Raw genomic sequence first — 22,970 nt, 5'->3', positions numbered from 1 at the left:
GTGCATGGCAGTCTGATACGTATTAAACAGAATAAAGAACAAAGACGTGTGCTACGTGCATGTTTTGTGGGTAAAACACAAAAACTTGGAAGCAGCGTGCTTCGTAGGGACCTCTCTGGTGAGCCCAAAGGTCCCATGCCATTTACTCTCTGGGGACAGGGGAGACCGATGGCAGAGTTTATCTCTACATGGGATGAGGTTGCCCAGTGTTACCAGGAGAAAGATGCCCCTGGCTAGGAGGGCAGGCAGTCACAGCCCGCAGTCACAGCCCCGCCAACAGGCTCGGCAGCAGGGTCAGGACCAGCAGGAAACCAGGCACCAGCCGGGCGCCCAGGCCATGCAGGCAGGTAGCGTAAGTGCCGAAGGCCACCTGCTGCATGGCACACACGTGCTCGGCGCGGCAGAGGTCCCCGCAGGTCGAATGGTCGTAGCTGACCGAGTTGTAGACGTAATAACGCTGCAGGATGTGAGGCTCGCTGGCGATTCGGGTCAGCGCCGTGTGCATGGAGCCCGTGCCTGCATCCTTCACCTGGTAGGCCTCTGTCAGGCAGTACTCCTGCTCCCAGCGTGGGGTCTCGTGTGCACTGGCCTGGCTCAGGTTCAGAAAGTAGGTCACCGCGTCCTGGGTTAGAGACATGGGGTAAGTCAGCAAGGAGCAGGTGGTTAGTCGTACCCACAACCTAACCTGGGCCCAGGCCCTCCATAACGGCTGCTGCTTGTTACCCCCGGGCTTGGTTCCGATGAGGTCACTGTACCCCTCATTCTCCTGACGAGGATATGAAGGCCTAAAGGGGATGTTACGGTTTGAATCTGAATGAAGTGTCCCCACAGGCTCGTTTTGAGTGTTTGTTCCCCAAATGGCAGCAGCATTTTGGGTGGCTAGAGAATTTTTAGGAGGTGAATTCTAGCCGGCAAAAGCAGGCCTCTGAAGCTGATTCTGGATCGGTTGCTCCCTACTCAAGGCTGATACGAGGAGCCCCGGTACCCACCGCATGCCACCCTTAACTCTGCCAAGCCTTCCCCACCACGACGCAGTAACACGCTCTGAAACCATGATGCTGGGATTGCCATCACAGTAACTACCTTCTCAGAGCGTGCAAGCTTCGGTGGCAGGGGTGGGATTAGAACAGACTACTTGACTCACTACGTGCGGGTTTCCTGTCCCACCAAACTGACAGGCACCACGCGCTGGCCACAGAAGCACTGATGCTCAGCAAAACTTTACAGAATGAAGGGGGAGTAATCTCGGGTGGCATCAGCAGGGAGGTGAGGGTAGGGGGAGGTGCCTGGCTGGGAGAAGTCACAGAATGGTGGCTGACAGGGGTTTCTGCATTCAGACAAGGCCCTCTGGGACTCAGCAGGGCCTTCAGACCTAGAACAGCCTCTCAGGTGAAGTGTCTGGCTACTACAGAGAGGAAAGAGGATTTCAGTGAGCGATTTCAGGGAACTGCGTGTGCCGGGCACATGACATCGTTGCACTGAGTCCTCTCTGTACAGGTGTACAGAGGAGGCATGGCAGTGAGCATGCAGACAGACAACAGGCCAGCAGGATGGATTCCCATAATCCACATGATGGAAGGCGTGCACGCACGCGCACGCACACACACACACACACAAACACACACACACCCTCAGACCTAAGCAAAAGGTGGCTTTGCAGTTAAGAGGAATTTTTTTTAATTTCTTTTATTTTTCATTGTGTAAGGTAGAGTATACGCACGTGCATGCAGGTACCCACAGAGGCCAGAGAAAGGTCAGATTCTCTGGAATTAGAGCTACAGGCAGTTGTGGGCTGCCTGACGTGGGAGCCGAGAGTCATCTGGAGTGCTCTCCAAGAGCAGGAAATGCTGCTGGCCGCTGAGCCATCCCTCCAACTTCCAAGGGCGCCTCTGAGGAACTGAGTTGGTGTCCTACCTCACTCTCTCTCTCTCCCTTGCTCTCTCTATCTCAGACAGGACAGGGCACTGTGGCTCACAGCTGTCATCCCAGTACTCAGGCAGCTGAGGCAAAAGGCTGTATCAGGACCGGAGAGACAGCTCAATGGTTAAGAGCACTGGCTGCTCTTTCAGAGAACAGGGTTCAATTCCCAGCACCCGTATTACAGCAGCTGGCAACTGTCTGTAACTCCAATTCCAGGGGCTCTGTACCCTCACACAGACACATGCAGGCAAAACAACAATGAAAAAATAAGCATTAAAAGAAGGAGGAGGGAGGGAGGAAGGAAGGAAGGAAGGAAGGAAGGAAGGAAGGAAGGAAGGAAGGTTGCATCAAGTCTCCGTCAGAAAATTCAGGCTCCTCAGCCTCTGAAATGCCTTTAGGATCAAATATTCTCAGCACCCTGGGCCAGCCACCGCCCTCCGGCATCTGGTATCCCCAGACACTGGTCACAGCCGTCTGCTTTCTCTCCAGCAGACATGGTGATTTTGCGAAACTATGACTCAGAACAATTCATGCTTCTGTCCCCAGCTTTCCAGATGCAGATTTCTCCACATGACCTTGATCTGGCCTCAAGCCTTCCACTCTCCCTTTGTGCCCTCAGAGGTCACCCATCTGTCTCCGAGCTCTTCCCCTAAGACACCCAGCCCCTTCCCACCCCAGGGCATCTGACTCGCTGTTTCCTCTCTCTTCCACTCTCACTCAATTTACACAGAGCTCAATGCCTCCTTTTGACCTTTTCCTTGTACCATCTATGTGACACAGCCCACACACTCCAAAATCGTTAGCACCTTCTCCCTCCCTCCCTCCTATTTTATCAGTGTTGGAAATCAAACCTCCTGTGTCCTCCACGCTAAGCAAGCACTTTGCTGCTGAGCTGCGGGCACAACCCCCCCATCCCCACCCCACCCCACCCCACTACACACCCTTTCTGAGGCAGGGTCTTCTTGCTAGGTTCTCCTATAGTTGCAAGGCCCTGAAGCCGCCCTGCCGTCCCTGTCTCCCATGCTAAATTTTATTTGTTTACTATCTTCCTCCTGGAGGGATTTCGGAGCAGGACAGCGGTTACTCTACCCTTTGTTTCTGCATCTCTGAGCTTCAACCAGGGCCTGGCATGTGGCACATGCTTAGTACATTTTGCTAAATGAATGAAGTAGCATTTCAACAATCCCAGCAACTCCCGGGAAGTGAAGACGTGCTCAGGAGTTAGGGGCTGGGTCCAAGTTGGTGAATGGGAAGCAGCTTGAGCTCAGCTCTTCCCTAAGGAGAGGCGGTTTTATCTCCAGGGCACTGGGAGATATTTAAGGTCTGTGAGTAACAAAGCAGCAACATGGAGTCGGTGCTTTAGGAAGAGGAATCCCTTCCGGAAGTGAAGGCAGGGGGACTGGGTAGGGGACAGTGACGGCGATCTAGAACAAAGAAAGACTTGGGGAAAGGATTGACCTGACTTGGCGGCAGGTGGCTCCAAGGTTCTAACCAACAGTCCCTGTCAAGCCTCAAGCAGCCAGCGCAGCCAGCGGCAGGTGGCAGGTGGGTTACTGGGGGTTACTAAGGTGGTGATAGGTTCGAGCTCCCCCACCCCCGGCCCCAGGCAGCCCCCCCCCCCCGCTCCTAACCTGCAGGTTGAGTGTCACTCGGTCATACTCAAAGAGACGAATGCCCGGATTGTTGGCCCCATTGACCACTCCAGGTAATGTGGTCTTCCACGGGGTGACCCCAGGGGTGAGGAACATGACACTTATGGGGACACCTTTAGGGGAGAAAGACAACGGGCTGGAAGGGGCAAAGGAAGGAGGAGGCTGGCGGGGTGGGGGCTGTTCCCTTAAGATGGAGTACCTGAGTTGTCGTAGAACATCCGGAAGCTGTCGGTATGTTGGTGCCCGAAGAATTGGCCTGCTATGACACGATGATGCTTCTGGACCACCCTCAGGTACTGTTCGTTGAAGCTCTCTCGGAACCAGGCCTTCCCCTGTGTCTTCTCAAAAAAGCCTGGGGGCACGTGGCCGATAATGTACACCTTCAAGAGAGAGGTAGACGGATCAGAGATGCTCTCTGCAGCCCCCCATTGCCCTCCAAAGCCTGCCCACGTCCCCCAAGGCAGGCTTCCACAAACTCTTCCCAACCCTTCAAAGAGCGCTCTTCTCTCCTCAGAGCTGGGGCAGATCCTCCATGCCTGTGTGAGGAGAGCACTGCATGGTTGCATGCGCTGTGCTTTATGTTCCTAAGTCACCTGCGCCCTGGGCCACCATTGCAAAATGCAGAATGAAGGCAGAATTAAGAGCATGCGCTGCTCAGCCATGTTCGTAGCAGCTTTATTCGTAATAGCCAGAATCTGGAAACAAGCCAGATGTCCCTCAACTGTGGAATGGATACAGAAATTGTGATACATTTACACAATGGAATACTTACTACTCAGCAATTAAAAAGAAGGAAATCATGAAATTTACAAGCAAATGGTGCAACTAGAAAAGATCATCCTGAGTGAGGTATCTTAGAAGCAGAAAGACACATGGTATATACTCACTTATAAGTGGATATTAGACATATAATATAGGATAAACATACTAAAATCTGTACGCCTAAAGAAGCTATGCAAGGGGGCTGGGGAGATGGCTCAGAGGTTAAGAGCACTGACCGCCCTTCCAAAGGTCCTGAGTTCAATTCCCAGCAACCACATGGTGGCTCACAACCATCTATAATGAGATGTGTCCTATTCTGTCGTGCAGGTATACATACAGGCAGAACTCTGTATACATAATAAACAATTAAATAAATAAATCTTAAAAAAAAAAAAGAAGCTATGCATTTCATTCATAAAGGCAAACAGGATAGACATCGGAAGAGGGAGAAAACAGGAAACAGGACAGGAGCCCACCACAGAGGGCCTCTGAAAGGCTCTACCCAGCAGGGTATCAAAGCAGATGCTGAGACTCATAGCTAAACTTTGGGCAGAGTGCAGGGAATTTTATGAAAGAAGGGGGAGATAGAAAGATCTGGAGGGGACAGGAGCTCCACAAGGAGAGCAACAGAACCAAAAACTCTGGGCCCAGGGGTCTTTTCTGAGATTGACACTCCAACCAATGATCATTCATGGAGATAACCTAGAACCCCTGCACAGATGTAGCCCATGGCAGCTCAGTCTCCAAGTGGGTACCCTAGTAAGGGGAACAGGGGCTGTCTCTGACATGAACTCAGTGGCCTGCTCTTGGATCACCTCCCCTTTGGGGGTGCAGCCTTGCCAGGCCACAGAGGAGGACAATGCAGACAGTCCTGATGAGACCTGATAGGGTAGGATCAGATGGAAGGGGAGGAGGACCACCCCTTCCCACTTGGAGAGGGGCATGGGAGGAGATGAGGGAGGCAAGGTAGGATTGGGAGGGAATGAAAGAGGGTTCTGCAGCTGGGACACAAAGTGAATAAACTGTAATTAATAATAAAAAATAAATTAATTTTTTTAAGAGCATGTGCTTAGCCAGGGTTGGCGGTATACACCCTTAACCCAGCCCTTGGGAGACAAAGGCAGGCAGATCTCTGGGAGTTCAAGGCCAGCCTGGTCGACATAAGAGCATATCTTAAAAAATCAATAAATCAAGAGCATAGATGAGATTTGGCATCAGAAGTCCTCCTGAGCTGTGCCGGGTGATGCCTGGACTTAGCCCTGAGCCACTGTACCAGTCTGTGAACAGCTGCTGGCCCAGCAGACAAGATGGACACACCCACATGCGAAACCTCCTTGGGTACCGTGGGCTCCTCCGCCACGGGTGTGGTAGCCATGGAGAGACATCTGAAATTGGAGCAAGGAGACTGGGGTTCTAGGCTTTGGATTGCTGTGAGGAGACCATCACAGCCCTCTGAGGCCCTAAGTGTCTTCACATGCAGCGGGCTTTACAGCCTCAACTCACAGGGCCCTCGTGGTGGGAAGAAGCCTCTCTGGGCCCAGGCTGCTGCAGGGCCTTGTGGGATGTGAGCAGCCTCACTGGGTGTGTAAGTCTGTGTCTGGTGGGAGACTCAGTTCAGGAAGGAACCCGGGGGCACAGGAAGGAGCAGGAAGGCTTACCATCTCTCCGTCCCGAGATGCATTGCTCAGCACATCTCCCAGCCACTGAAACTGCTGGCCGGGGTCGGCCATGCCGGCTGTCTGCTCATTGTTGCTGTAGTACAGATTGGTATTGAGGACCACAACTCGCCCTGCCCTGCCAGGACCCGGCAACTTCTCAGAATAGAAGGCACCTAGAATGTCACAGCCAGGAGAGCCTCAATGTCTGACCTCTTTCCCCAGTGCCCTCCCTTCCCATAACAGAGGCACCTAGGGGTAAGGTTCTGGAGTTCTAATCCTGGCCCTATCCTTCACTGGCTGGGGGACTTGGAAAAGTTACTTGAACCCTCTCTGCTCAGTATTCCTCATCTGGATAATGGACTAGCAATCTAATCTAAATCTGATTTAAATCTAATCTAAATTATTTTAAATCTAATCTAAAATCTAATCTAATCTAAATCCAGAGCCTACCTCTGCCCCAGCAGCTGACCTATTTAGACTAAATGAACAGGCTTCTGTGTCTGCTAGGCTACTGTTTGACCCAGCAACAGGAGACAAGGGGCAGAGAAGAAAGAGTCAGGGAAACTCCGGGCTGGCGAGGTCTCTGCACCAGTCATTCTCAACTGAGCTATGTGGCCTCCAAGGGACATCTGTCAATGTTCAGAGACACATCTGGTGGTCACACTGGAGATGTGACTGGCATCTAGTAGACAGAGGTCAGAGACAAGGCTAAATACCCTACTTGTAGTGAAAATGATGGAATTTCAAAGAAATAGCCCACTTTTCCTCCCAGCACTTGGGAGGTAGAGGCAGACAGATCTCTGAGTTTGAAGCCAGTCTGGTCTACAAAGTGAGGCCAGGACATCCAGAGAGAGATATCACAGAGAGACCCATCTCAAAAAAAAAAAAACCAAGATAGATAGATAGATAGATAGATAAAAACGAAATGTGCTTTTGTTTTAATCCCAGGTGTAGGCGTGTGAGGCTGCTTCCAACTGTCTGCAGCAGCTAACTAGATTTGCCTCGTGCTCTAGCAGAAGTGTGGCTTTTCCAGACATTTGGAATTCTGGGAACTTTTCAGAGAGCACATGAATCCAGGAGTGAGTAGGCATGAGTGGTGGCTGGTCATTTACGAAGGTTGGCTGGAGTTTGTGAGTAGCCATGGTCAAAGAAGAAACAAAAGGAAAGAAATTCGATTCAGGGATTTTCCTAATCTCTCTCCCCTCTCGATCCTTGTTTCTCTCCTATCTGGTGTTAGGGGATGAAACTGGAGGGGGGGAGGCAGATGAAGGGTGGGAAAAAGAAGAACCCGAAAAATAGCAAAGACCAGCAACGCCTACTTTTGTAGAATAAGAACAGCTCTGCCAGAGAAGGAGCCCGCTAGCCAGCCCCCACACAAGGCCAGGAGTTGCCCAAGTTCTAGTCAGCTTGAGCTGAAGTTCCCAGCGCTGTCCTGGGGCTGCGAGAGGGTCCCGCAGGCTGCTGAGGGTTGTGCCTGCATTCACTGGCTTAGGATCACCTCCACTGCTCTGAGTTAAGCACATTGCTTTGGAATCGTCCTGGATTCTCTTCCCAACTCCCTTGCCGAGCCCTGTGACCTCGGCCTCATTCTCTCGCTCCATAAAATGGGGACAAACTCTGTACCTGTTTCAGGGCTTGCTGTGAAGATGGAATCTGATTGAACCCTGCCTGGCTAACAGTCTGTGTCCTTATGGTAACAGGTGCCATTAAATACCTCCTTTGAAGAGAGCGAAGGACTCATTGCTAAGCCAGGGTCTCCACATTGCCGCCACCCGACTGTAGATGCTGTTGCTTTCTGCTGGGAGCTGGCTTTTCGGGTGAAAGTCGTGATTTCCCAGTGCAGCATAGACTTTAGTGTCTGAAGGAAAAAGAAGAAATATTACCAAAATATGCAAGAGGGCCCAGACCTCTTCAGCAGTCACTAGCCCTCAAAGCCAGAGGGGAAGAGAGATAACACAGTGGAGAGAAAAGCGAAGATAGGCAGAAAACCACAACCAGATAGCATCTGGCCAGAGCTTCATTGAGAACTGGCGAGGAAGAGTCCTGAGCTCTAGATCCCATCTCCAAACCCTATCCTAGCGGGGGCCATCCTGACCAGAGAGGGGGCCATCCTGACCAGAGAGGAGGCCCCTCAGACGATAGGAGGGAAAGGCAATCCTTCATGGTGAACAGCCACTTGGGTTCTTATCAGTTGCAGATCATCCTGCTTCAGGGAGGAGGTCTTCGGAATTTCCCCCGACTCAGTTGAGTCAACAAATCTCGCATCGCACACCTGCCGTAGGCCAGCGCGGCCCTGGGCAGCGGGCTCTCAGACCAGCGGGCTCTCAGACCAGCGGGCTCTCAGACCAGCGGGCTCTCAGACCAGCGGGCTCTCAGACCGAGCAGCACTGCAGACCCGTAGACAGGAATAACTAGATATGTGAGGGCTATTTGCTGTAGGAGGGGAGGGCTGGAAAATCCCTCCTTCTGGTGGCCAATAAATGTGACTAAGATGATTAGGGGGGCCCAGGAGACTGCCTCCTGCTGGCTTTTTATGTTGTTAGTTGTGGTAATAGATGAGCTAGGTTTGTTTTGTTTTGTTTTGTTTTCTGAGATGTGGTCGCAATGTGAAGCCCGGCCTGACCTTGAACTCTTAGCCTCATCTTCTCTGCCTCCACCTGACTGCTAGAATTACAGACATGCTCCGGTGCCTCAAGCTCATTTCTGCTTTCATTTATTAAGCACCTCCTGCATGCCAGACACAAATATTTAACAACGAACGACAACAAAAGATTCTCCGGAAGAGCTAGGCAGGGTGGCGCACACCTTTAATCCCAGCGGAGGCGGGCAGATCTCTGTGAGTTTGAGGCCAGCCTGGTCTTCAGAACTAGTTTTGGGACAGCCGAAGGCAACACAGAAACCATGCCTCCAGAAACCAGTGACAAATAATAACCCCTAAAGAGGCTGACATGAAAGGACTGCAAATTCAAGTCCTTCCTGGGCTACAGGTGAGTTCGAGGCCAACCTGATTTGAGAGGAAACACAAATCCCTGGAAGGGAGAGAGCCCTTTGCACTGTTCACTACGGGCCAGGTGCCACGAAAGCGAAGGCTGCGTGGCGGGGGACCCACGCTTCATTCATCGTGTGCCTCCGCTTCCCGAACTGCTAACTCAGTAATTACCTGTTGACCGACTGAACGAGGGAATAAACTCTCAGCCTCAGACCAAAGCCACGGAGCAGGCCTCTTAATTTCCCACGTGAAAGGAAGAGGAAACTCCCCAGGTCAGCCCTGTCTTCTCTCCACCTCCACCCCTTTGAGTTTTTTGTTGGCTGGTTGGTTGGTTGGTTTTCAGGCTGAGAATCCGACCTACAGCCATGCACTCTACCACGGAGCCACATTCCCACATTCCTGGCCCTCTTGCTCTTTTTCAATGAATTCTCTGACCTATGTGTCCGTAGCCTACATCTACAGGATGTGAGAACTGTTTTGCTGGCCCACGTTATAACTCTTTCCAGTATCCTCCACTACGGTCCCATTTTAACATCTCTCAAAATGAGGTGTGGCTGTAAAAAAACACCGTGTCCTTCTTTAAGGGTAGTCCTTTTCTTCATGGCCATATAAAAAACGATCCACCTCACAGCCAGCGGTGTTAGCAGTTTTTGACGAATGTGACATAGACTTGACAAAATCTGTAAATTTGACGCACGTGTCAAATGGTGGTCAATGAGGTGTTTTCTGGTTTGGTTTGGTGTCTGTGGTATATATGTGAGTGCGGATGAAGGCCTAAGGTTGATGCTGGGGTATCTTCCCCAGTCACTTTATTTTTTTAATTTTCCCATTGTCCTCTTGGCTACAGTTTAACGTAGGGGATCTGAACAGATTCGGGTCTTCCTGCCTATGTGACAAGGTACCACCTAGCCACCTACTCAGCCCCCAATAAATGCTTTCCTCCCCATTCTCTCATTTTTATTCTAGAAGTGCTGTGTGACCCGGAGGAAAGAGGCTCAGCATTGGGGATGAATCCGAATCTGTCACGAGAAAGTGACTCCCAAGCCAGCATTCCCTAACTGCAACAGGGGTTAAAGTACCTATTGCTGGGGGTGGGCGAATAGCCCATCTGGACCCAAAGCAGTGACCTTCGCTGGAAGAAGGACAAGCCTATATTCGTGGAACATGCAGGGCTGGGTTAGATAAGCTGGATAGATCCAGGCGTCTCTGCAGAGGTCGGTTTATGGCAAAGGAGGAGACTAGAGGTGCCCATAAGGGAGCATAGAGCCCCACACTGGCCACGTAACCCTGACCAGTTAACTTGATGCCCACACTCACAGTCCCCATTAGGAAAACTCTAACAGCTCCTGTTCGCAGTTGTCATGACAATGGATGCGTTCAGGCTGACAGATTCTTGGAGCAGCCCTTGATATATATACAGCGGTTGTCTGTTTTTAGCATCAGGATTCTGCATGTGGAGCCCAGGGGCCCATGACTGCCCTTTAGGAGGAGCAGAGGGAGATAGGGGCAGACACTGGTAAGGAGCTCTCTCAGGTTCCCAGTTGGTAGCCCGTGGGCCTGATTCAGCCCCCGGGGCCTTGCGTTTTGCACGGCCCATTTAAAACCATCTCCGAGAGCCATCTCCACACGCACCCTCTTCCCTGTCATGCCTCTCACTACCACTCGCTGCCCACTCTGCCTTGCTCGAAAAGCTTAGGAAGCACTGAGCAACAGCACTTTGGCCGGAAGCAGCATCTCCCAGAGGCCTGGCAGCCGGATGGTCTGAGGACAGCAGACACCAGCTCGGCATCAGGCCAGGATACAGAGGCCGTGTGTGAACCTGAGGGAGGCTCGCCCAGGGATGCCCTGTGTAGACACCTTGAGATGCGAGGCTGGCTTTAGACAGAGAAGAGTGTAAGATGGAGGAATGGTGGGGCAATTCTTTAGCGGCCACCTGCTTCCACAGGCCGGTGACCTGGGAAGATTGCGCAAAAGCTAAGAAATGGCTGCCGTCAAGCATTTGAAACCTGGAGGCAGCCATGACCAATGAAGGTCTGTGCGCCAGCTGTTCTGCTGCGGCTGTGCCCCACGCCAGGCTCACCGGGGGCTCAGGCGATCAGTCCTACCTGGAAAGACCTCCCTGAGGAGGTTGGTCAGGCGTTCCACGATTGCCAACACGGCTGCCTCCCCCAGGCTCTCATTGGGGACGTGCGGGGTGTCATCCCTGTAAAACACCAGTGAGACATTGGGACAGGCACAAGAAGAGAGAAGGACAACCGTGGGTGTGAGGGAAGCTGCTGAGCGGGCTCGCCACGTCCACAGGACAAAGCAAAGATAAGCTGGGCCCCAGTACGGAAAGACAGAATTAAAACCCAGGCTCTGCCGTTTCAGCGCCTGCTGTGAAGCCCTGGGTTGCTTGTCAGCCTGTCCCAGCCTCTGTTGGCTCATAGGTAAAATGGATAATGACGGGGACCTAATCGTAGAGTCATACACACTGAATAAGAACAAAACAGCTGACTTGTATCTTCCGAGAAACTGCAGCTCTCTCGGAAATGGCTCTACAGCTAAACAGCCGTAAGAAGCCTAGGAATGCTCTCGTCCACTGTCGTTCAGCTCTGCCAGCTCCCAGAGGTGTCTAGAAAAATGCTGCCCTTGGGAAAGAATGATGGATTTCGTCCCACAATCACCCACTGAGCGCACTGAGCCTGGCAGAGGGAGCACCTCCAGCCATCCTCACTGGCCTCCTGGGTCACCACTTTCTGCGGAAATCCTTTCCCATCCTGCCACGTGGGTCAGGTACCTTGCACAGTTCGGTGGGTGGCCGGGCTCACCTGTATCCTCTGCAAACCGGAAAGCCATTTGAGGACCGGTCCCTGTCTCTGCCTAGTGTCTACCCCAGGACTGAGCTACTTTGCCAAGTTCTCTAAATCCTGGATATTCAGCTGAGATGAGGATTCAAAGGGACAGAGGACGTTAAGGGCCCGGCTCATAAGTGGTACATGACCATTCTTACCCTGTCCAGAAAATGAAGTCTGGCTTTGGCTCAATCTCCTTCATGGCGTAGATGGAGGAGTTGATAAGGGCCCAAGGAGAGTCGCAGAGGTAGTCACCCCAAGGGCTGGGATTTGGCACAGGCCGGGATTGGGCCGACGGACACACCTGAAGGGGGTCTTTCGATACGGTGTAGTTGGGGTCCAGATGCAGGTCAGAGATGTGCCAAAACCTCCCTGTGGGAAAAGAGAACACCCCTCAGTGCTGGATGAGGAAGAAGCCCCAAGGCAAACGCAGGCTCCTCTGGATGCCAGATTTCAAGAAAAAGTTCCCCAGCCCAGCTCTGCCCAGCCTGTGACCTTGTGGAGAGGGTCTCACAATTGCCCATCCCAGTACCCACAGCAGGTACAGAAGGGATGAGACCACATGACCCTCATAGCGCTGAGCGGGGTGCTGGTGTGCAAGTAGAGCTGAGAAAAGGGTGCAGGTTAAACACCCCGATTCCACCTCGGAGCTACGGGGCCTTCGGTAAGCCGGGCCACTCAGAGAGACTGTGTCAACAGATCCGGGCCCAGCAGATGCCATGGGATATGAGCAAAAGATCTACCCTGAGGGAGAAGGCTTACACTAACACATGAGTTGGGAGGCCTTGCAGTCCCTGGGGAGTATGTGTGGAGATGAGTGTGAGCAGATCAGAGCGGAGGCCGGGAGCTGGTGATCCGGGACATGAGCACACACTGAGGGGAAGCATGTTGTTGATGGTGGCTGACTGGATTTCGATCCAAACCAAGAGAAGCTGGTGCATTTCCGAGGAGATAGAAGAAGCTGGTGAGGTGGAGCATGGGGCTATGTGACCAGCCTCTCTTTGGCTTTGAACCCAGGATCCTTCCGTGTAAGTCTCCCAAGCACATGGCCACACCCAGCTCTCGACAGCACATGGAAAGCAGGTCCAACCTCTGCCCTCAGTCCTGTGTTTCCGGCTGAGGGAGAAACCTGGGGATTACCTCATTCTCCACCACCCCATCACTTCCTCCTTCACTTCTTTAAACAACTTCCCTACAGGAAGCTGAACTTGGGGTGAGGACCAGGACATGAATGTGGCACCCAAACAGGTCCCCAACTTTCCTGCTGGGTGATTTTAAGATCTTGCCTGCCAAAAAAAAAAAAAGACCTTGCCCACCGCTCCTGACCTTTGCCTGATTTGGGGAAAGGACCCGAAACGTGCTAAGATATAAATGACTGATTAAGCAAATCATTACCCTTCTAATGTGCTTTACAGCTGCCCTGCCCAAAGCCCTGGAAAGTTTGGATTACTATCTTCACTGCCCTGATAAGGAAGCAAAGTTCAGAGGTCAACAGGCCAGAGATCATATGGCAAAGGCAAAAGTCCTACGGCTCAGCAATCACATCTCCCTAGAGAGTCTGAGCCCTAGAATACCCAGCCATTGGCAACGTACTTTCAGGCCCGTTAACCTCTGAACTTTGCAGACTCTCCAGGGAGACAGTTAGCATATAGGTGAAAGAATCAGACTAACTTTGTAACCTATGTTTCTTTTAATTGCCTTATAACTTATATTTTCAAGTTCTTAGTGCTTCTCCGGAGAACAGAGGAATGTACAAGTTCCTGACATTAGCCATCTGCAAGGGCAGAGATAAGGAAGAGAACAAGCAGAGATCTCTACTAAGTGGAGAGAAAATCACCGGTATGCACCTGTGAGATAAACTTTGTTTGGAAACTGAGCCAAATGGCCCCAATCCTGACCTTTGACCCAAAGCCTGTAGCCCCCACACCTCAGAACAGACACGGGATGAGTTCATCACTCTCCCACCATTAACTGCGGCTGTATCTCATATGGCAGGTTAGTCCAAACTGACTTGAAGATGAGATATTTACAACAGGGCTGACCGGACCTACAGGTGCCCAGAAACAACCAATTATTTTAAAAGTTAAATACCTCATCCAACCCTGAATTGCCAAGATTGCAACCCCTGGAAATTCCCACGCTTTGTCTTTTAAAAACCTAAGGCCTTTGTCTCCCGGGGCCACTCCTTGCTGACCAGCAGGGGTGACCCCACTGCGCAATGGTCAAAATAAACCTCTTGTGGATTTTGCATCGATGATTAGTCTCCTGGGTTCTCTTCCTACTGGGCCTAACATAGGCAGCCTGCTTCTGGGTTGCCTTCCTACCTATGTCATCATGTGTGGTCCACCAGGTGTATGGCTGGCCCAGTTCAGCTGCCCATGCGTAAGCTAAAAAGGACAAACCCGTCACTTTGTGTCTCTCTTACTCTCCTCTCTTGCTCTCTGCCTTGCTTTTTTTCCTGGGGTCCCTCATCATTCTCTCTCTTTCCTTTTTCCCTCTGTCTCTCCACCTCCATCCAATAAATCTCTTTCATATAATATCTGCTGTGTGCACGACATCGTTTTTACTAACATCCTAACAGACAAGACTATGGTCCCACCAGCCCAGTACCCTAGTGTTTTAGATGGGCGTCTTATTTGACTACAGGTACCTGCATCTTGATTTTTTACCCAAATGGAACCTTTGTTTATAATGGAGTTTTGTTGGGATGACCCACAAATGTTGTATTTACTGGCTATGAAAAAGTGTGTCCTTGTGTTCTCAATTGTTAATTGCTGGGCAGGCGGCCAGCAGGAAATGTAAATGTTTGTCAATTTCTCATGGCCCAAAAAAAAAAAAAAAAAAAAAGAAAGGCAAGCTGAGGTGGGGAAGGTCACGTAGACCTCAAAGACACTGGCTAAGCAAGAAATGTGTCTCTTTGCCTAATAAAGAGCTGGAGAAGAAGTTGGGGACAAAGGATGACTGAATAGAGAGAGCAACGGGAGAGGAAGGAAGAATGGGGGGGAGGGGCTAGGCAGAGACAGCCTTGTCAAAAGACACGATGGCAGAGAAGCCCCGCTAAGTTAAAAGCTGGCGGGGAGACTGCCACAGAAAAACAACAACAACAACAACAACATCAAAAATGCCAAGCCTTAAGCTGTAAAGATGTCTCCCTCTTTATTATTAAACCACAAGGGGAACCCCGAAAGCCCTGCAGTAGGATTTAACCTTTCCACACAGATTTCAACCCCTAGCGGATTTGAAATTATTCCCGTGGGAACAAAAACTGTAAACCAGAATAATGAAGTAGCCCATCCTAATCAACAGCTGGACTAGCTGGCTGCCTTCCGAGTACCCGAGCATCCGCTAGCTCATGCCTGTGGCCATGTTTTAGGGCAAGCTAGCCAGCCTAATGCAGCAAGCTGATACCAACTTCGGTCTGGTATCAAGCACCCCCGACTCCTGACCCGAGCAGAAGCCATTACCGGCCTCAAGGAGGATCTTTCTCAATTAACCACAAGCAGCCACTTGGTTTCTCTGGTATCAGCCGAAGTGCACATTTCTTCATTCCCGAAAGTCCTGGCTGGTGGTGAGGTAAGGCCAGTTGTCACTTTCTAGTAAAAATGAAACTACACCCAATCTCCCTAGCACTGTGAGTGCGTGTGTGTGTGTGTGAATCAAACTCAGGGTCTCCTGCATGCTCTACTACTGAACCGCACCCCTCTCCCCTCAAGAGTTCAGGTGATCTCTCCATTCAGCCTTCCAAATAACTGGCAAATGGTTGGAGTAAGGTTTTTTGGGGGGTGAGGGATGGGGAGGGTGTTTCAAGACAGGTTATTTGTGTGTGTGTGTCTAGCCTTGGCTGTTCTGGACTCACTCTGTACATCAGGCTGGCCTGGAACTTGGAGATCCGCCTGCCTCTGCTGCCTGAGTGCTGGGACTAAAGGCCTGCGCCCCCACTGTTCACTTGGCAGATGAGTTCAAAGTCAGCCTCTCTAAAGCCAGACAGGGCACCATTTCGACAATTAACCCTAACCCCAGGAAACTGGCTATTATATGTCAGCCGTAAGGAAGGAGAGGGCGCACCCAGCAAGTATAGTCTTGCCCACCTCTAGTCGCAGAATTTAGGAGGCGGAGACAGGAAGATGAGAAGTTCAAGGCCAGCCTGGGGCTAGAGAGATAACTCAATGGGTAGATCCTAGTGCACCCATACAAATGGGACATCCCACTACTATAATGCCAGCTCTGTCAGGGCTAGAGGCAGGAGGAAGCCTGGGACTTGCTGGCTCCCAGCCTAGCTGAGAAAATACATGCCCCAGACTGGGGGAGAAACCCTGCCTCAAAGGAATTGATGGACAGCAATACAGGAAGACGCTCAATGCTTTCTCCACACACTTGCACATACACAGGCACACACAAAATTAATTAAATCTTAAAAAATAAGAGCAGGGGGTTCAGGCCAAGGATCTTGTTAGAATTCAGATGCTTTATAAAGGCTTACACTGTTTGAAGAGAGGAACTATTCCCAGTGGCAAACATCTAACCTCCACACACAGGGGATGGCGCATATGTGCACACACGCATATAAATAAGCAAATAAAGATTTTGGAAAGAAAGAAAATAAAATAATCCTTTAAAAAGGCAGAAAAAGAGCCAGGTGGTGGTAGCTCAAGAGGCAGAAGCAATCAGACCTCTGTGAGTTCAAGGCCAGCCTAGTCTACAGAGTAAGTTCCAGGACAGCCAAAGCTACACCAAGAAACCCTGTCTTGGAAAACAAACAAACAGAAAAAAAGAAAAAATAAAGTTTGGCCCAGCCCCTGGCCTTCCTCCTATTAACCCACAGTACCAGGTTCCTTTACCCATTGCTGATCACAGACCCAGAGCCCAGGGCCTAGTAAAATATCTATGGCCTACTAAAGAGAAACTATTCCATAAAAATTAAAATCTCCTTTAAAAAAACAACACTTAAAAATTCACTGAAGCCATAAATGAAGTGGAATACGTTTGACTGTAGACAAGGTCTCCCTACGTAGCCCTGGCTGTCCTGGAACTCACTATGGAGACAGGGCTGGCCTCAAACTCACAGAGATCCGACTGCCTCTGCCCCCTGAGTGTTGGGATTAATGGCATGCTCCTCTTCTCAGGCCTGTTTACCTGCAGTGTAAGATGTTTAGAACAAGGCTCTCTGAGAGCCCTCTGCAATTCTAGCTCCTCTCTGGTTCCACGCTGTCAGTTGCCACACGTAACCCCCACTCCAAGGTGCCGTTGGCCCGAGTTCAGCCTTTTGCTGTGGACATTCGGCAATATTCCAGAGCTCTGCATGGGCAGACAAGATGGCCCAGCAGGTAGACACGTGCTGCCAACCCTGAAAACCTGAGTCCGATGCCGGAGATGTGCGTGGTGGAGGGAGAGAACTGACCTTTGCAAACCGTCGTTTGGCTTCAGCACGTGCGCCCCGACCCAAGCTCAAGTGTGTGCACAGCACCTCCTGCTCCTGTGCTAACGGCACAACCACCCCTCCAAACACCTTCCCCGGTCACGTGGACCTGTCCTGTCTTACAGGTGTGGAGGCTGCCATGCTCCCTGGCCAGCCCTCTCCCTTGGCCCTGAGGCAGCCTTGGGGGCAGGGGAGGGGGCATACCTGACCTCACTGGCTCACACTGGGGGGTGACACGTACAGCAGCGGGATGTCCCACAGCTGCCCGGGACAGTACCCCCGCTCTTGGCTGAAGATGGTACAGCACACAGCTCCCGGCTCAGTGGAGATGGCTGCTGCTTGATTGGCAATTAGGCAGTCCCCTGTTCACTGGAAGACCCTGAAAACCCAGGTTTCCTGCTCCTACACTGTATCAGCTGACTATGAAAGTGTGTCCCTGTATTGCCTTTCTTTCTTCTTTCCTTTTTTCCTTTTTCTTTTTCGAGGCAGGGTTTCTCTGTGCAGCCCTGGCTGTCCTGAACCCACTGAAATCCACCTGCCCCTGCCTCCCAGAGCGCTTGAATCACAAGTATGCACCAGGGCAAGGAGCTAGTGTTTCTGTATTTTCAATTGTTCGTTGCCATGGGAGCAGCGCCAGGTGCTGGCAGGATATGTAAATGTTTGTCACTTCCTCCACCTGCCCCAAAAGAGATTCTCTGAGATTATCATATTAAAAAGCAAGCTGCTGTGGGGGAAATTCAGGAAGGTCACCCTGCCCTCTGTCTGGCCCAAGAGCAGCTGTAAAATACAGACCAGCGGAGTCCTGCTGCGGGGCTCGGAAGGAGTAAGGTGTAGAACTTCTCCCTCTACGCCAATAACTTTTTTTCTTTTTGTATGAGAAAGGAAAGTGGCTCTTGTTGAATACAGGGCTGGCGGCTGGATCTGGGGCAGAGGGACAGATGCAGAGCAGGAGCAGAGCCAAGAAATCGGGTGGTCTAGATGGGTAGGTGAGGGACAGCCCCGGCAAACAAGCTAACAGCCTCGTACCACACGGATGTCCCCATGTGTCATCATTATTATTAAACTCCGAGTGGGACCCCAGAAAGCTGCCTCAATACCAGGGGATTCTTTTGGGGGCTTTTTTTGAGACAGGGTTTCCCTGTGTAGCCTTGGCTGTCCTGGACTTGATTTGTAGACCAGGCTGGCCTCGAACTCACAGAGATCTGCCTGCCTCTGCCTCCCTGGGATTAAAGGCATGTGCCATAGAGACGGGCTTTTTTTTTTTTTTTTAACTTTTTAAATAATTTATTTTATTTTATGTGCATTAGTGTGAAGCTGTCAGATCCCTTGGTATGGGAGTTGCAGACAGTTGTGAGCTGCCATGTGGGTGCTGAGAATTGCACCCGAGGCCTTTGGAAGAGCAAACAGTGCCCTTAACCACTGAGCCACCTCTCCAGCCCTAGACGGGCTTTTTAAGATCTATTTTTCCTTTTTGCCATTTTCAATTATGTGAGAGTGTGTGTACTTGTGAGCGCAGATGCCTGTGGAGGCCAGAGGTGTGGAATCCCCTGGAGCTAGACCTACAGGCAATTGTGAGCCTCCTAACATGCATGCTGGGAACACCGGTCCTCTGCAAGAGCAACACGTTCTTAACTGCTGAGCCATCTCTCCAGCTCCTGGAATTTTTTTTTTTTTAATACATATGTGCATTCCAGCAAACTTGAAGAAAATAGAAAAGATAGTCCTTAAAAAAAAAAAAAAAGGGCATGCAGCTTACAGCAAGTGAGCAAAATGTTTGCCCTGACTGAGATCTCGGGCAGGCGCTGGGTCCCACGAGCCTCGTGTGAGATGAGGATGGTGGTTAACAGCACCTAGTCTGCTGGGACTACCCAGATGTGGTGGTGTGTGCCAGTGGTTGTGGCCACTCGGGGGTCACTGGAGCTCAGGAGTTCAAGGCCAGCCTGGGCAACCCAGGGAGGCAAGCCTGGGCAACACAGGGAGCATCCTGACACTGCATCATCTGTACAAGATGGCCCAGCAGCAAAGGTGTGGCCAACGAGCCGGAGGACCTGAGTGCGATCCCTGGGGCCTCCAGGGTGGAAGGAGACAGCTGAGTCCACACAGCCTGAGTGTCTGCTGTGTGTGGAGGAGTACATGGCATATATTGTTAAAATTAAGGCTTTTATTCCTTTATTTTCAGGTAAGGTTTTAAAAGACAGTTTTCCAAGAGCCTAATGCCAAGCGTAAGTCACTGAAATCACTCAGCGTCCCTGGCCACAGCTGCACAGCCTGGGTTCAGGTCCAGGCGCACTAGCTGTGTAATCCTGGATACTTCTCTCCAGCTCAGATTTTCTGTGTAAAGTGGGGATGAAAATACTTCTCAAGCTAAATTGTTGTGAAGGTATTATGCAAAAAAAAGTCATGAGCACAGGGGCTGGAGAGATGGCTCAGTGGTTAAGAGTACTGGCTGCTCTTCCAGAAGTCCCAGGTTCAATTCCCATCACCCACATGGCAGCTCCAGACTGTCATTCCAGCTCCAGAGCATCTTCCGGCCTCTACAGGGCACCAGGCACACATATGGTACACAGGCATGCCAGCAACTCACCCACGCATGTAAAACAATCTTTCTCCAGCAGTGGCTTGCGGATCTGCCCTACTAGCCTGACAGCTTTTCTGATTTGTAATTTATTTTTAAGTTTCACTTTTGGCTGGTGTGGTGGCACTCGCCTTTAATCCCAACCCTTGACAGGCAGAGGCAGGTGGATCTCCAGCATAAAAGCCAGACTGAGCTACATAGCAACTTTCAGGCTAGCCAGGGCTGCACAGTGAGACCTCGTCTCGTGGAAAAAATAAAATAAAAGGTCACCTTGGAACGGTACACATTTTTCTTGCTTATGCTGGTTTTCTCTTTGGTTGTTATACTGTCCCAACTGAGGAAATGTTTCTTCCTTGATGACCTGAATTTTCTTTGCTTTCTTCCTGGTTCCTACACTCACCAGGGTACAGAGATGGGCTTTTAACTTTTTTTTTTTTTTAAACATTTATCTACTGGGTGAGCATACACCACTCTACTCATGTGGAGGTCAGAAGGCAACTTACCTTCTGTCATGTGGACTTGGGGAACTGAACTCCATTTGTCAGTTTGTCAGTCTTGCTGACAGACACCTTGCCCGCTGAGCTAGCTTGCCAGCCCTTAGCCTGTGTGTTTTGTGTGTTTCTTTGTTGGAATCCCAAGGAAGGATCCCGCTCATTTGGACAACCACAGAGCTATACTTGAGCCTTCAATCAGAGCGTCCTGATTGAGTTCATCAATCTTTCTGGCCACCTGCTTCCACTCAGTGGCTGGCTCTCAAGGACCGAACCCTAAGCCAACTCGGCGTCCCACTGGCAAAGTCAGTGTCCGGCCTCTGGCAGGCTGCTGCTCCCACTTAAAATCCTCTAGCTCAAGTAGCCTTTCTGGTTTTTTAAATTACTATTATTGTTTTATTTGTTTGTTTTTCTCTGTGTAGCTTTGGCTGTCCTGGACTCACTTTGAACTACCTGTCTCTGCCTCCTCAAGTGCTGGGATTACAGGTGAGTGCCACCACACCCGGCTTTGGGTTTTTTTTGTTTGTTTGTATGTTTTGTTCTGTTTTAGTTTTGGAACCGTGTTCCATGTATCCTAGGCTACCCTTGAAGTCTGTCTACCAACTGAGCTAACCCACACAAACAGCCTTGATGGCTAACTCTTCTTCACTTTAACCTCTAAGCTGCCTTACATTTTCTGCACCTTCTGTGAGTTGATCCCAGCAGCCCAGACTCCATCCCCCACACCCACCCCCGGTTCCCAGTAGGAAACAAAGACGGAGCAGGTTTCCCCCGAGGCGGTACCTAGTTCAGCAACTGCGACTCCCCAGGGGGTCAGGAATATCAGCCACCGGAGCAACGTCATCCTCGTCATCCTCTTCGTCCTCAAGGTCAATCACAGCGGCTGAGGCTCCTCCTGGTCTGTCCGCTCCGCAGTCTCCTTCCAACTTCTGTCCAGCCACGTGTCTGGGCAGAACTTCCCGTCTGGCTGCTACCTTTGATCCAAGTTATCTCTGGCGGCTGGCTGCGCTTTATTTTCCTCCTCTGCCCCGTAGGGCCTGAGCTTGATGAGAGGGAAAACTTGCAGGTCTCCGTGGAAACCACATCTTTGTTGCAAGATACTGTATTAGAGCCCCCTACTTTTCGAGAGAAATACAGAAGTAACTAAGAGCAAAATGATTCGAAATCACAGCAAGCACCTTCCACTCATGATCTTCTCCTTGCAGAACAGCAACAGGAATGAATTAATTGGCTGGCTTTGGCCACCAAAAGGCCTTAAATGCTAGTTGGAGATATGTGAATACAGGAACCGAAACTTAAGCCAGATGTGGTAAGACTCCTGCACCGATGATCTCAGCACTCTCGAGGTGGAGGCAGGAGGATTAGGAGTTCATGGCCATCATAGGCCACAGGATGACTTCGAGGCCAGTCTGAATTACATGAGACTTTATCACAAAGAACACTTAAGGGTTCTTCCCGGATGATGCCAGGAGCTGGGAACTACCGGAAACCAGGCAACAGGAAGGTGGCGGTGTCCAGCTGAACCTGCCCTTAGGAGACTGAGGGCTGACTCACGTCAGCAGGTTACGCAACCTGAGAAGGCTGAGGAGGGACCTGGCTCAGTCTGAGGAAGACGATGAGAGGTTTCTGGGAGGAGATGGCACAGGCTTAATTCCTTTAGAGTTTTTGGTTTGGTTTGGTTTTCTTGTTGTTGGTGATGGCTCGGGTTTTGTCTTTTTGTGTGTTTTGTTGTTGTTTGCAAGGGGATTGAAACCCAGGTCCTTGCTCCACCTCACAGCCTTACCCCCACACCTAACCAGTTGAATTTAGTGAACAAAGAAAACAGGTTGTAGGGGAGGTGGATCTGGGTCGTCAGTGAGGTAGAAAGAGGGGTTAGTGTTATAAGGGAGCCTTGAGGAGCGGGGATAGAACAGAATTAGGGGTTGAGGCCGGGAAAGCAGGAAGGAGCCAGGCTGCTTTAGGCGTCTGAGCTGAGAGTTTTGGGGAGCCAGGAAGAGAATCAGAGACAACCCTGGGACTGGAGAAGACAGCTCAGCAGTTAACAGCACTTGATCTGGCAGGAGACTCAGGTTTGGTTTCCATCCACCACTTGGAGACTGTAACTCCAGACTGTCTGTAACTCCTGTTCCAGGGGGGCTAGTGCCCTCTTCTGGCCTCCGCAGGTCCCTAACATTCACACAGTGCACATGTATGAAGAAAACCCCTTACACACATGAGGTATATATAAATCTCTCTCTCTCTCTCTCTCTCTCTCTCTCTCTCTCTCTCTCTCGACAGGGTTTCTCTGTGTAACATCCCTGGCTGTCCTGGGACTCACTCTCTAGACAAGACTGGCCTCCAACTCACAGAGATCCACTTGCCTTTGCCTCCCAAGTGCTGGGATTAAAGGTGTGTGACAACACAACCAGCCTAAATAAATCTTTTTTATTTTAATTTTTTTTATTTTATGTGCATTAGTGTGAAGGTGTCAGATCCCTTGGAATTGGGGTTACAGACAGTTGTGAGCTGCCATGTGGGTGCTGGGAATCAAACCCGGATCCTTTGGAAGAGCAGACAATGCTCTTAACCACTGAGCCATCTCTCCAGCCCCCCTAAATAAATCTTAAAAAAAAAAAAAAAGACGGTTCAATCTGCATTTCAGAAAGGTGAATGCAGGGAGAGAACAGCAGCACA

The 22,970-nt window shown here is 50.8% G+C and overlaps 1 protein-coding gene across 2 annotated transcripts; it reads right to left on the bottom strand.

Moving 5' to 3' along the window:
• Positions 1-47: 47 nt before the first annotated feature.
• Smpdl3b (sphingomyelin phosphodiesterase acid like 3B) lies at positions 48-21,731 on the bottom strand. 2 transcript variants are annotated; one of them, XM_021644093.2, is made up of 8 exons: positions 21,081-21,518; positions 11,974-12,187; positions 11,087-11,184; positions 7,707-7,850; positions 5,993-6,165; positions 3,772-3,952; positions 3,552-3,685; positions 48-622 (listed from the first exon to the last, which is right to left on the bottom strand). In XM_021644093.2, exons 1-8 carry the CDS (start codon positions 21,148-21,150, stop codon positions 263-265), a joined length of 1,374 nt encoding a protein of 457 aa, XP_021499768.1. In that variant the 5' UTR covers positions 21,151-21,518; the 3' UTR covers positions 48-262. The 2 variants fall into 2 exon arrangements, with proteins under 2 accessions (XP_021499768.1, XP_021499774.1); XM_021644099.2 differs by lacking the exon at positions 3,552-3,685 and having other exon boundaries at positions 21,081-21,731.
• Between the last annotated feature and the right edge of the window lie 1,239 nt (positions 21,732-22,970).

This window comes from Meriones unguiculatus, chromosome 3, assembly GCF_030254825.1.
Source record: "Meriones unguiculatus strain TT.TT164.6M chromosome 3, Bangor_MerUng_6.1, whole genome shotgun sequence".
Lineage (NCBI taxonomy): Eukaryota > Metazoa > Chordata > Mammalia > Rodentia > Muridae > Meriones > Meriones unguiculatus.
Note: the sequence above shows the minus strand (reverse complement) of the source record. Positions and strands in the feature narration are given on the sequence as shown.